Raw genomic sequence first — 12858 nt, forward strand, 5'->3', positions numbered from 1 at the left:
GATACAGCTGTTCTTCATGAATCAAGCCAAGTCACAGCTGTTCCCCACGTGTCAAGCCAAGTCACAGCTGTTTCCCATGAGTCAAGCCAAGTCACAGCTGTTTCCCACGAGTCAGGCAAAGTCACAGCTGTGCCCCATGAGTCAGGCCAAGTCACAGCTGTTCCTGAGTCAAGCCATGTAGTTTCTGAGTCAAGTCACGTTACAGCTGTTGTTCCTGAGTCAAGCCATGTTGTTCCTGAGTCAAGTCACGTTACCGCTGTTGTTCCTGAGTCAAGTCAAGTTACAGCTGAGATGTCTATGCTAAGTCAAGCCACAACTGATCTCCCTGAGTCAAATCAAGCCACAGCTGATCTCCCTGAGTGAGGTCAAGTCACGGCAGGCCTCCCTGAGTCATGTCAAGTCACGGCAGGCCTCCCTGAGTCAGGTTAAGTCACGGCAGGCCTCCCTGAGTCAGGTCAAGTCACGGCAGGCCTCCCTGAGTCAAGTCAAGCCACGGCAGACCTCCATGAATCAAGTCAAGAAACGGCTGTCCTACCAGAACCTCACCAGGTCCCCTCTGACCTTCCTAAGCCTCATCATGTATCAGCTGAACTCCCAGAGCCCCCGCTCCCAAGCCACGCAGAGCCCACGCTCCCAAGCCACGCAGTGCTCACATTCCCACACCACAAGTCCATAACATCCACACCCTCAAAGTCACCAGACATCCCACTGTCTACTGTGCTGCCTGTAATGGCCGTAGCCATTTTCAGTGTGTGGGCTGCACACTGTGCTCCAAAGGCCTCGCCTGTCCACGAGTCTGCTCCAGAGGCCTCGCCTGTCCACAAGTCTACGCCAGAGGCCTCGCCTGTCCACGAATCTACGCCAGAGACCTCCTCTGACTATGAGTCTGCGCCAATGCCCCCAGAAGTGGCAGCTCCAGCTGCAGAATCTCCTAAAGGGGCAGCGTTTCCCCACGGGCTCTCTGCCTGTCCTGTCACGGCCAGGAAGGCCATTTATAACTTCCCTGCCACACCTGCCCAAGCATCTGCGCCCATGCCCCCAGAGGTGTCAGCGCAAGCTGTAGATCCTCCTATGGGGGCGGCGTCCTATCATGAACTCTCTGCCTGTCATGTCATAGCCAAGAAGGCCTATTATGAACTCTCTGCCCGCCATGTCGCAATCAAGAAGGCCAAAGAAATCATTCATGTACACACCGCTCTACCTGCCTCGCCATGGCTCCTTGCTCTGCTTGCCTCGCCACGGCTCCCTACTCTGCCTGCTCTGCCTGCCTCGCTATGGCCCCCTGTTCTGTCTGCTCTGCCTGCGTCACCATGGCTCTCAGCCCTACCTGCTCTGCCTGCCCCACCATGGTTCCCTACTCTGCCATTGCTCCACAGCCCTGGCCCTCCAGTACTTCACGGTCTGCTACTGCTTCACGGCCCAGGACCTCCAGTGTTCCACTGTCTGTCATTGCTCCGCGGCCCAGGCACGTCAGTGTTTCACGGTCTGCTGTCGCTCCACGGCCCAGGTCCTCCAGGTTTCCACTGTCTGCCACAGCACCACGGCCCAGGTCCTCCAGTGCTTCGCTGTCTGCCACTGCTCCATGGTCCAGGTCCTCCAGTGCTTCACTGTCTGTCCCTGCTCCACGATCCAGGCCCACCTGCTCTACATGGACCTGAACCCTCCGTCCCACCCCCTGTTTTGCCTCTGTTCCCCCACCCACCTGGACTGTTCTTTGAGCGCCAGGAGACGCTCCTAGGGGGGGGGATTCTGTAACGCCAAGCCAGCAGAGGGAGCCCTCACCCCAGGACTGCCTGCACGCTCCCTCTGCTGCTTCTACTGCTACTTCCTGTTTGGCAGTATTTAAGGACTCACCATGTGCTCAATACTTTGCGAAGTATTGCCCTGCTATATGGACTCTACTAAGCGTTTATCTGTTTTCTTTGCCTTGTTTAGTTCCACGGTCTTGTTTCATGATCATCGTTTTGTTGTTGTTTTCTGCCTTAGTTTTACTCAGTTTATTGCCATAGTTTTGTTCAGTTTCTTAGCCTTGTTTCTTTGTTACTTTTTGGACTGCTCACTCTTGTTTTTTGACTGTGCCTGTGTTTTGGACTACGAGTTTGTGTTGCCCTGGATATATCTGTTTGCCGGTATCGGACTCTGCCTGTCGACTACGATCTGTTCAAATAAAGCTCGCTTATGGATCTTACACGCTTCCCAGGGTCCTCATTACACTGTGCTAATGAGAGAAAAGGTTTACACGTTTATTTACTTGACAGCAAATAGTTTATTATTATTTAAAAAAAGAAAATAGTTTTAAAATAACTACATTTTTGTGCTTTTCAACATATCACTTATTAATCATTTATAAACACATTGTCATGTTTTGTAAATTATTAGTTCATATGTCATTAGCAAGGTGGCACATGTGTGCAGCAATGGAGTTTCCAAATTGTATTGTATTTCGCACAAAACAATGACAAAGACTTTATATTCTTCATTTTTTACTTGCATCAAACATCTGTCTTTTCATCTCCTAAACAGAACGTTTAATTACTTTTAATGAAAAGTAATGTATTATGTGACTTTTGTGTTACTTTTAAATCTGTGCAGGGCATGCTTGTTTGTTTTAATATAAAAAGTTTTTATTTATTTATTTTTTTATTTTTATTTTTTTTGTCAAAAGTAAAAGCCCTTTCACACCAAAAGACTCAGGCTGAAGGAAAAGTAAATGCAGGTCTGTACAGTAGAATGCAGAAGACAAAAGTTCAACACTCTTCAGTAATAAAAAACAAAACAAAACCAACCAAAGAGAGTAATTTTTGCTTATTAATATGATTGGATCATTGAAGGAAAACAGCAAAGACATTGGTTAATAAATCAGGATTAAATACATACAGGATATTTATATTATTTAACTGGGCCCGGGAAATACCTGGTCAGGGTTGCTGGACGCTGATTTGCTCATGCAAGGTGCAGTGTGTGTCATTGTACAAAGGTTCAGATTTATGAACGAGACGGTGCAATGAACTTTCAGTAATATTTAAATGAAATAATGGGGTAAAAATAATATTTGTCATTCCCTGGCTCCTGTGCTTATTCCCACCACTCCAATAATCTCCCAAATACTGATGTTCAGACAAAAGGTTCATGCACAAAGAGTTTTTATTTTTATTTTTAATATAAATCTCAGTACTATGCTTACATAGCAAAATTAAATCACTCAAATCTCAAACATTAACTGTTGCATGTGGTTTAAGGTTTGCGAAGTAATATAGTGGAATATATCATTTAATCATTTCTATTGTAAACATACTTTGTTAAATGCAGTGATTCTGGTGCTTGGTAAATGTTCAATTAAATAGGTGTCAATTTATTTGCAATTTCTTGGTTAATTCTCCAAATAGGAATTGAAGTCTGTCGTGGAGCCACACCATCTGAACAGGGAACAAACCAGCTGCTCGTCTTTCGACAGTCAGGTGTGAGCTTAAGGCAGAGAAAACAAAACTCTTTTTTACATCGATAGCATACAATGTTTTTGCATTGCTCCGTGTTGTGATTAAGAAGCAAACCACATGTTGGACAAGCACGAACTGCTGGACATTCAATATTTTTTACAGCTGGTAACATAATAGTTGCACAATCTCTCAGCAAATCCAGGTCTTTGTTGCTGCAGCCTTCATTATCACATCTGTCAGAGCGAGGACGCTGACCTTTCCACTCTCTCAAACACTGCCAGCAGAACTCAAAGGTTTTTTTATTCTTTGCAGAGCAAATGGTGCATTGCACACTGAGATTAGACGGGTCTGATCTCTCGATGATCCAGTCACAACCAGGACACTGAAGATAGAAAGCATACATGAACAACAACACAATCATTTATGATAATTTCCAGTGTAGGAACTATACTTACATTCTTGATGTCTATTGTCTTTCTAGTAGCATTGTTGGCAAGTCTTTCCTCAAAGTACTGTTGTTCTTCAGGTGTGAGTTTGGCTAATTTACGGACTTCAGTGTAAGACCAAAGACCATTACACAAAGGACATCTCAACTCAGTTTTACCCTGCAATTCATCATTTTGAGCAACAGTCTTTATTATCTAAGCATTTCAACACTGTCATCTAAAATTTAATTAATGTGAAAGTAATCTGCTTTGCATGTAAACTAAAATACACTTACCTCATCCAGCTGTATTCTACAGTAGTCTGTCAGTGTTTGTGGACCAACAATGTGACCGCAGGATAATTCAGCTCTCAAAGTGTCTGGATCATCATCAAAGGGATCTAATTGGGAAAATAAAGCCCTACATTTACACATTTATTTTTCTCTCCATGGAAGTTAGTATTGTTGGCCATGTCATTTGTTTCAAATTTCTTTTTAGCTACTTTGTATAGGTTTCTATGCAAGTATGGTACTTCTGATTGGGCTAAGGCTGGAATTTAGCTAGTTTGAAGTAAAAGTATTTGATGGACATATACTATGTGCAGTGCCTTCCTGTAGGTTTGCGGGGCCCTAGGCAAGATAATGAAAATGGGGCCCACTAGTGTAAAAAATAGTCATAGTCATAGAAATTTGACTAGTGAAGATAAAGCACAATTTTTAAGCGTGAATGTGTATTAATTTTAACACATTCAACAAACATATGTAAATAAATAAATAAATAAAAAATGAAGCAAATAAAATAAAAAGTGAGATTGAGTAAAGTATACACAAAAACTAAACAAAATAAACAGAGCATAAACAAAATAAACATAGGCCTTAATATTCATAAATGACAAGAAATGCAGGCTATTCAGCTTGTTTTTAAGGACTGATTAATGATCACATGAACAAAAAAATTTAATTACATTGGATCCAGGTCTGTAATTATTTAATGTAACATGCTAAATGTGGCTCAATTTTTCCTTTTATCACAAGTCTGTCTGTGATCATGGGCATCATTGCATGTAAAATAACAATAATAAATACTACAGCAATAAATATTATGTATATAGCAGTCAAATAAACCTTTTTTCCAGCCCTGGAAAGATATTGTTTGGACTTCATTTCTACCACAACTTCACTTTAATCTCTCTGTCATTCTTTCTATCATGTCAAATAATTTAAAAATAGCATTAATGTGTAACAAGATTTCATTTCGAGAGACAATTCTGAGAGGCAATATTAAGTGATTCCAAAATCTAAACCGTAACAACAAAATCTGAACTGTAACAAGAAAGGTTTTCTGACATTATTTACCAAAAAATGATAAAGAACACTAAGTTTGTTGTGCCTGATTGTAGGGCTGTACAATTTGGCCAAAACGTTGTTTTTATCAATATGACTAATTCTGATTATTGTTATTATTAAATAAAAACATTAAACAAAACAATAATTATTGTTAATGATTATCAATATACTTTACAGAAAACTGCAGCATGACCTGTTAACATACAGGAGACCTAACTATAAATGTTTAGAAAGGTATAAGAATTTATTGTAAAATTAATTATGATTTAAAATTTGACCAAAAAAAAATAATTTAATTAATTAAAATCTAAATTTTTTGTCAGAAAAGCTTATACATTCACTGAGAAAGAGGGAAAAAAACACTGGAGAAAAAAACATACAGAGAAGTATTATTAATATAAAGACATATTTGTAGGATTGCGACTAAATGGATTATCTCTGTTCTTGGGGCCATATTTCTATATGATGCAATGCAATGCTAATCAACAGTCTTTATCACTTTATAATATACTATATAAAATAATGATGTTGCCTCATTCTGTGATGTGAAAACACGTCAGACCAAAAAAGGAAGTTATTTAAAAAATTCGACTGATGGTATTAAATGAATTTGGAGCAAAATCATGTCACGGATCATTCTGAGCGGCGTTGCTTCAAATCAAACGCACCTAATAATTCAATTGACAACCTCGTGGCCACAGGGCCCTCCCCTTAAGGTGGGGCCCTAGGCGACCGCCTTTATTGCCTGTTGGATGGCCGGCACTGTGCTAGGAGTATTCACTCAGTAACATTATCTCATATATATCATATATATATGATATATATGATATATAAAATTTTATGAACCATGGTTTTTGTGAGTAAAAACTTTCATGTCCAGAAAGTATCAAACAAACACACACACACACTAGAGGACGGTGCCCATTTTCGACCCCTGCCAAAATGATTACCGTCTAATTCAGTTGATTCATTGTGTCACCGTCAAAAAAACTTTGCCATAACAGGTCAAAGTAGCATAATCAGTGCTGGCCCGTCCAACAGGCGATACAGGTGGTCGCCTAGGGCCCTGCCTTAAAGGGAGGGCTCTGTGGCCCTGAGGTTGTCAATTGAGTTATGAAGTGCATTCGATTTGAAGCAACGCCGCTCAGAAAGATCCGTTTTTAAAATCAAAGTTCCGCAAGAACCATAGAGTGCAGACAGCTCTGCATGCTTTCAGCTCGCTCTTGCGGTACTTTAATGTCATCCACCGATCGGTGTGTCCAGCGCAACTTAAAGCCACACTCACCTTACATAACTAAGGTAACGCGCACCAGTGCTGCACTGCGCAGCAAATGTGTCGAACGTATGAAAAAAAAATCTGTGCGTTAAAATTTACCTCAGTAGAACGCGTGCATGGATTTTGCATGGGTTTGAGTCTGTTTACAAACCTGTCTATTGAAAAGTACATTTTAATGATATGATTTTGCTCCAAATTCATTTAATAACATCAGTCGAGTTTTTGAAATAACTTCCTTTTTTGGTCTAACATGGTTTCACATCCCAGAATGAGGCAAAATCATTATTTTATACAGTATTTTATAAAGTTATAAAGACTGTTGATTAGCATTGCATTGCATCATAAAAAAATATGGCTCGAAGAACCGAGTCGCAATCGTACAGATATGTCTTTATATTAAAAATATTTCTCTTTAAGTTTTTTTTTTCTCCTGTGTTTTTTTCCTCTCTCTCAGTGAATGCATAAGATTTTATGACAAAAAGTTAAGATTTTTTTGTTTTGTTTTGTTTTTTTGGTCAAAGATTTTAAAAATAATTAATTTTACAATAAATTCTTATACCTTTCTAAACATTTATAGTTAGGTCTCCTGTATGTTAACAGGTCATGCTGCAGTTTTCTGTAAAATATATTGGTAATCATTAACAATAATTATTGTCAAATTGTACAGCCCTACAAACAGGCACAACAAACTTAGTGTTCTTTATCATTTTTTGGTAAATAATGTCAGAAAACCTTTCTTGTTACAGTTCAGATTTTTTTGTTATGGTTTCGATTTTGGAATCACTTAATATTGCCTCTCAGAATTGTCTCTCGAAATGAAATCTTGTTACACATTAATGCTAATTTTAAATTATTTGACATGATAGAAAGAATGACAGAGAGATTAAAGTGAAGTTGTGGTAGAAATGGAATCCAAACAATATCTTTCCAGGGATGGAAAAAAAGGATTATTTGACTGCTATATACATAATATTTATTGCTGTAGTATTTATTTATTTATTTATTTATTTATTTTAAATGCAATGATGCCCATGATCACAGACAGACTTGTGATATAAGAAAAAAATTGAGCCACATTTAGCATGTTACATTAAATAATTACAGACCGTTCATCTGATCATTAATCAGTCCATAAAAACAAGCAGAATAGCCTACATTTCTTGTCATTTATGAATATTAAGGCCTATGTTTATTTGGTTTAGGCTCTGTTTATTCTGTTTAGCTGTTGTGTTTTTTTAATTTGCTTAAATTTATTTATTTATTTATTTATTTTTACATATGTTTGTTGAATGTGTTACAATTAATACACATTCATGCTTAAAAATTGTGCTTTATCTTCACTAATCAAATTTCTATGACAGTTTTTTTACACTAGTGGGGCCCATTTTCATTATCTTGGCTAGGGCCCCACAAACCTACAGGCCAGCACTGAGCATAATATTTAAAATACATCATCAGGCAATCCATGTGTATGACCAGCCTGAAACCTTTTGTCTTATGCTGTAAAAAAAAAAAATAATAAAAAATATTACGAAAAATAGGCTAGCCTAATCCACAAATAATATGCAGTATCTACATAAGACGTTTGCAAAACATTGGCACATACAGTAAAATAATGCATTCTACAGGTTTTAGTGTAAAGTTTCGTTAAATATTGCACATGCTTGAGGCAAAAAAGGCTGGTGCGTTAATGAGGGGTGTATTTACCTAAGCATTGTCTGGTCATTCAATAAGATATATTACAAAATAGTTCTTAAAATGATGTGTTTTTCTTATGGTCAGATCCGCTATTTGTAAAGCTTGTTTTACATATTTCAAGCAACAAACTCACCGATATCGTTGCACCTTTTCACGAGATTAATGCCGAGATCGATGTCTGATGTCTCATATCGTTTCTCATCATTTGCCATTTTGAATAACTAGTGTTTTTCTTCACACGTCTGTTTGATTGTGACTCTCAGAGACTTTCGTTTTATTCGTTGCAGCCAGACTTCTCCGAAATCACGTGACTAATTACGTCTTGAGCCAGGCAACAGACAGTCAGAAAATCAAAACAACAGCGTGTTCGGTCTCTATAAAGTTCAGTTGAACACTGAGTTGCTGACAGGTTAAAATTTATCTAATAAGTAAGAAGATTAGTCTATTTAATAATATCATGAATTTAAGAAATATTAACGTTAGGTAACCAAAATATTTTTGAGTCGCATGTCTAAAGAATAAGCGTTTCATAAAAGAAAGAGTGTGTCAGCAGCACGATAACCACTAGATGTCCCTAAAGACTCGGTGTTTAAATTACTATGGTGGAAACGCTAGAATTTTACCCCGAATTATCTAGAGGATATCACAACCATTTGAACTCTGGATGGGAGTAAGATATCATAAAGCAACTTAACTTTAATAAGTGCTTTTGAAAATAAGCAAAGTATAAATAAAAGACACTTGTGTACATGTTGGAGATAAACTAATGAATAGGCCAACAACATTTCATATTGCTATTGCAGAAGAACTGCAGTCCATAAACGCTGCATGCTGATATAAAATAAATTTATGAATATATTATGTATTCATATATATGTAACAAAGAAAACACAATTTGTAGACAGACAGCTTTCTCTTTCCATTAGCAGTCAGAGCAACCTGTAAAGTTCTTCTGATCAGTGGCATCATTTGAAGGAGTCACATCAAATTACTTGATAGTTATTTCATACCTCTACATATTTTGCTATCTATGCATGATTACATAAGAAAGAAAAAAAAAAAAAAAAAAAAAAAACAGCCGGCTGTACACACAAGTTTTATCCAGAAACTCAAACTAAGCAAAAACAGGCAATTTTGTGCAGATGCTGATATTTATATGATGAAATTCTGATGCTTGTAATGTAAATCTTTATAACAGGTCTTTATAAGATACCTACCAAAAAAAAAAATAAAAAATGGTTTATGAATAATATAAAAATAATAAACTAATGAATTACATTTGCACAATTTGCAGAATGCACATACTTTGTGGTCAAAATGAGCCTAAAATGCAAAATAATAAGCCTTATTGGGGATGGTTAATGTCTAATTCCAAAACCTGTTTAATTACTATTTATTATTATAATATAATGAAGAGTGATTGTCATTGATGAGCTAACTGACAGCTCAAACAATGAAATAGTAGGCTATAGCTTTAGCTATTCACCTATATTTCACCTATAAGCAGTTCTGCTGGAAAGTAGAAATGTGTTGCATCGGGAAGTTTAGTGTGGAGCTTAAAGAGTGACCAAGAGACAGATCCACCTCCACTCTCCTGTAGGAAACCACAGACATGTTGTTGGTGTGAATCAACACGTCGCTGCTCCAGCTACGGCAGAGGAATTTCCCCAGAGCTAAGGACACCACTTCCAGCTCCAAGCAGTTTATGTGCCACCGGCTTTGGGTCTCTGACCACAGGCCTGAAGCTGGCATGCCCTTGCACACTGCTCCACATCCCTGTGTCCATGTGAACAATCCAGGTTGAGCCACGGCTTCAAAGCTTTGATGCAGCCGTCGGTGATGCACAAGCGACCCAAAGCCCGCGCTTTTCACGGGACTCTATATTTTAGCCATAATTGCAGTGGGCGCATGTGTAATAAAGCCAGATGGCACACCACTGAAACAGATGCCATGAATCCCAGCAGCCTCTGAAATTCTTTCAAGTGATCAGACCTGCCCAGCGTGAAATGGCGCAGAGTCTAAATGGCCACCATTGTTGTGGTTTGCGCTGGCTTTCCTTCTTGGGAAAGAAAGCTCTGGATTCGGGGTTCCAGGTGTCAAAATTAAACTTTATTTGCAACCAATAAAGCCGAGCTGTACATATCTAAAATCTTGGGTTTCACTGCTCTGGTAATATACTATTCAGTGAATCTATTTTTACTTAAAGCAGTCATCCTCAATTATATTTCATACATCACAATGTTGTTGTTTTACAGTGGTAAACAAGTTCTTTATTATATTTTGAAAAGACCCCCTTTTCATATGTTTATGCATGCTCGTGCCATCACACTGCTCCACCATGTTTCACAGATGATGTTATATGCTTTGGATCATGAGCTGTTCCAAGCCTTCTTTATACTTTTTCTTTCCATCATTCTGATACAGGTCGGTCTTAATTTCAGCCATCCAAAGAATGTACCAAACTGGTGATTTGTCCACTTCTAATGTTCCTGCTATCTCTGTGATGGATTTCTTTTGTTTTTGAAGCCTAACAATTGTCTGTTTTACTTGCATGCATAGCTTTTTTACTGCATGATATGGGTTCAGAGCAACAGCATCCAAATACAAATGGCACACTTAGGATCAACTCCAGACCTTTTTCCTGCCTAACTGATGTACAAAAAATGAATAAATAGCCCACAACTGTCCATGAAACAGCTTTTGAGTCAAATGTCCAATTACTTAGGGTCCCTTGAAAAATATGGAACATGATTTATGCTAAACACTTGAGTTAAATGTTACAGTCTTCCAGGTGAACGGTCTGTAACTTTTAAATCAATGATACTGCCAAAGGATTAACCATTGTTATTTTCCTTTGACTGTTATTGCATGGGATTAACAATATGTTTGATAATTTAGCAGTTAATTCAACAGTTATTTGTGACTATGTATACATTCACACTAAATTTTTAATGTAATATATTTCAGTGTTTACTTTATTAGACTAATATTCAATACAGTCTGCTCGTCCTTTGTGTCCTAACTGATACCCAGGGTGTATGCTACTCATACTAATAGAACCAGAACGGTCTTTATTTCCCTGTAACACACACCTCAAACTGTCTGTAAAAACACATTTTCAAAAATATACTGCTTCAGAATGTGTGTTTTTAGTTATTGGTATGTGTTATATTGCAGAACAAAACAAACAAAGCTTAAGTTGTTTACCACAGGCTTTATTTTTGTCAGGGTTTGGCAAGAGAGGACCCAGATGCAGAATGAACAGGGGAACAATGTTTATTGACAGAAATGGAGACACAGAAAGCCGAGGCAGTAAGACAGTCCACACAATAGACCAGGTCACACAACAGGGGTAACGGGCTGGTCGAGGATGGAGAAACTCCAGACTCTGTGGCAAAGGAGACTTGGTGGAAGCCCAAGGAACCACAGGCTTAGTACTGGGGTAGTAACTCTGGAAGCACCAAAATGACTGTCGGGCCAGAAGCAGCAGTGACCAGGGAGGACTCAGGAAACAGGGCAGGAACCAACTTGACAAACACACAGAAGACAAGACAACAAGAGAGACGAGAGATAACACAGACCAAAGAGCAAACTTGCCAAAACTATGACTAAGGACAATAAAGAAAATAAAAATCAAAAGGTTAAAGAACTAAACCATAAAAACTGGAACTAGACTACAGACTAAACCCAAGAAAAATAAAAACTGGAATTTAGCAATAGATAAAGCCAAAACAAAACTAGACTAGAAGAAATTTACTGAATAGCAAGTTCTAGCAAGACCAAAGACACTAGTGAGGCAAATGCACACACAGCCCACACAAAACAAACCAGCAAAGACAGGAGGGAAATGAGCACAATATAAAGGGATCAGAGCACACAAGGATCAGGTGAACACAATTACACAAACAAGGACTAAACAAGGAGGTGTGGTATCTGAAAAGGAGGAGGCAGGACAAGGGGAGCACATGGCCAACACAAACAAATACACAGCCATGTGTTTAGGCACAATATGAACAGAGAGACATTAAACAAAGACAAGGCTGTCAGGGCAGGAGCCTGACAATTTTACTCATAAACTTTTTACTCATAATAAGGCCAATTGAAAATTATTAATTAATCAATCTGAACAATATGTCAGTTACTTAAATAGGTTTTTACTGTAAATTGAAGTTAAAAATGTAAAACCTAAAACGTTATCATATTTGTACAGTACAGTTCTGGCAACCACATCTGTCATTTGTCAAATTTCACTGAATGTTTTTTATATATATAAAAAAAAAAAAAATGAAATAGAGTAGTTTTTTTGTTTGTTTGTTCAACAAGCTTCAAAAATTATTTTCATTTTGTTTGCAAATAACTATCAGTACTATGCTCATGTGGCAAAGCAAATAAAAAAGGCTCAAAAGTTAAACTGCTGCAAGAGGGTTAAGGTTTGACAAATAGTATAATTGTAGATAATATTGTACATAGTGATAGTTCTTAGTTTTATATTATGTTTTGTACAAATGCTGTATCACACAAGTCACTTTATTTGTGAATTATTTCCCCAAAATGGAATTGACGTCTGTCGTGGAGCCACACCACCTGAACAGGGAATAAAGTAATCACTCGTCTTCAAACAGTCAGGTGTGAGCTTGAGACAGACAAAACAAAACTCCTTATTACATCGAGAGCAC

At 38.1% G+C, this 12858-nt stretch overlaps 1 protein-coding gene across 1 annotated transcript; it reads right to left on the reverse strand.

The window, feature by feature from the left end:
* Positions 1–3336: 3336 nt before the first annotated feature.
* Positions 3337–9934, reverse strand: LOC127156518 (uncharacterized). Its single transcript, XM_051099402.1, has 4 exons — positions 9751–9934; positions 4159–4262; positions 3893–4042; positions 3337–3819 (listed from the first exon to the last, which is right to left on the reverse strand). The coding sequence occupies exons 1-4, from the start codon at positions 9932–9934 to the stop codon at positions 3337–3339; spliced, it is 921 nt and encodes a 306-aa protein (XP_050955359.1).
* Between the last annotated feature and the right edge of the window lie 2924 nt (positions 9935–12858).

Source organism: Labeo rohita, chromosome 25, assembly GCF_022985175.1.
Source record: "Labeo rohita strain BAU-BD-2019 chromosome 25, IGBB_LRoh.1.0, whole genome shotgun sequence".
Taxonomy (NCBI): Eukaryota; Metazoa; Chordata; class Actinopteri; order Cypriniformes; family Cyprinidae; genus Labeo; species Labeo rohita.

Excerpts from the sequence above, each read along its gene's own strand:
- LOC127156518 (XM_051099402.1), bottom strand. The coding sequence starts at position 9,934 with ATGCCAGCTTCAGGCCTGTGGTCAGAGACCCAAAGCCGGTGGCACATA. Across the intron at positions 4,263-9,750 it reads GGAGGTGGATCTGTCTCTTG|ATCCCTTTGATGATGATCCA; the intron begins GTCACTCTTTAA and ends TTTCCCAATTAG. Across the intron at positions 4,043-4,158 it reads GTAGAATACAGCTGGATGAG|GGTAAAACTGAGTTGAGATG; the intron begins GTAAGTGTATTT and ends GATGAATTGCAG.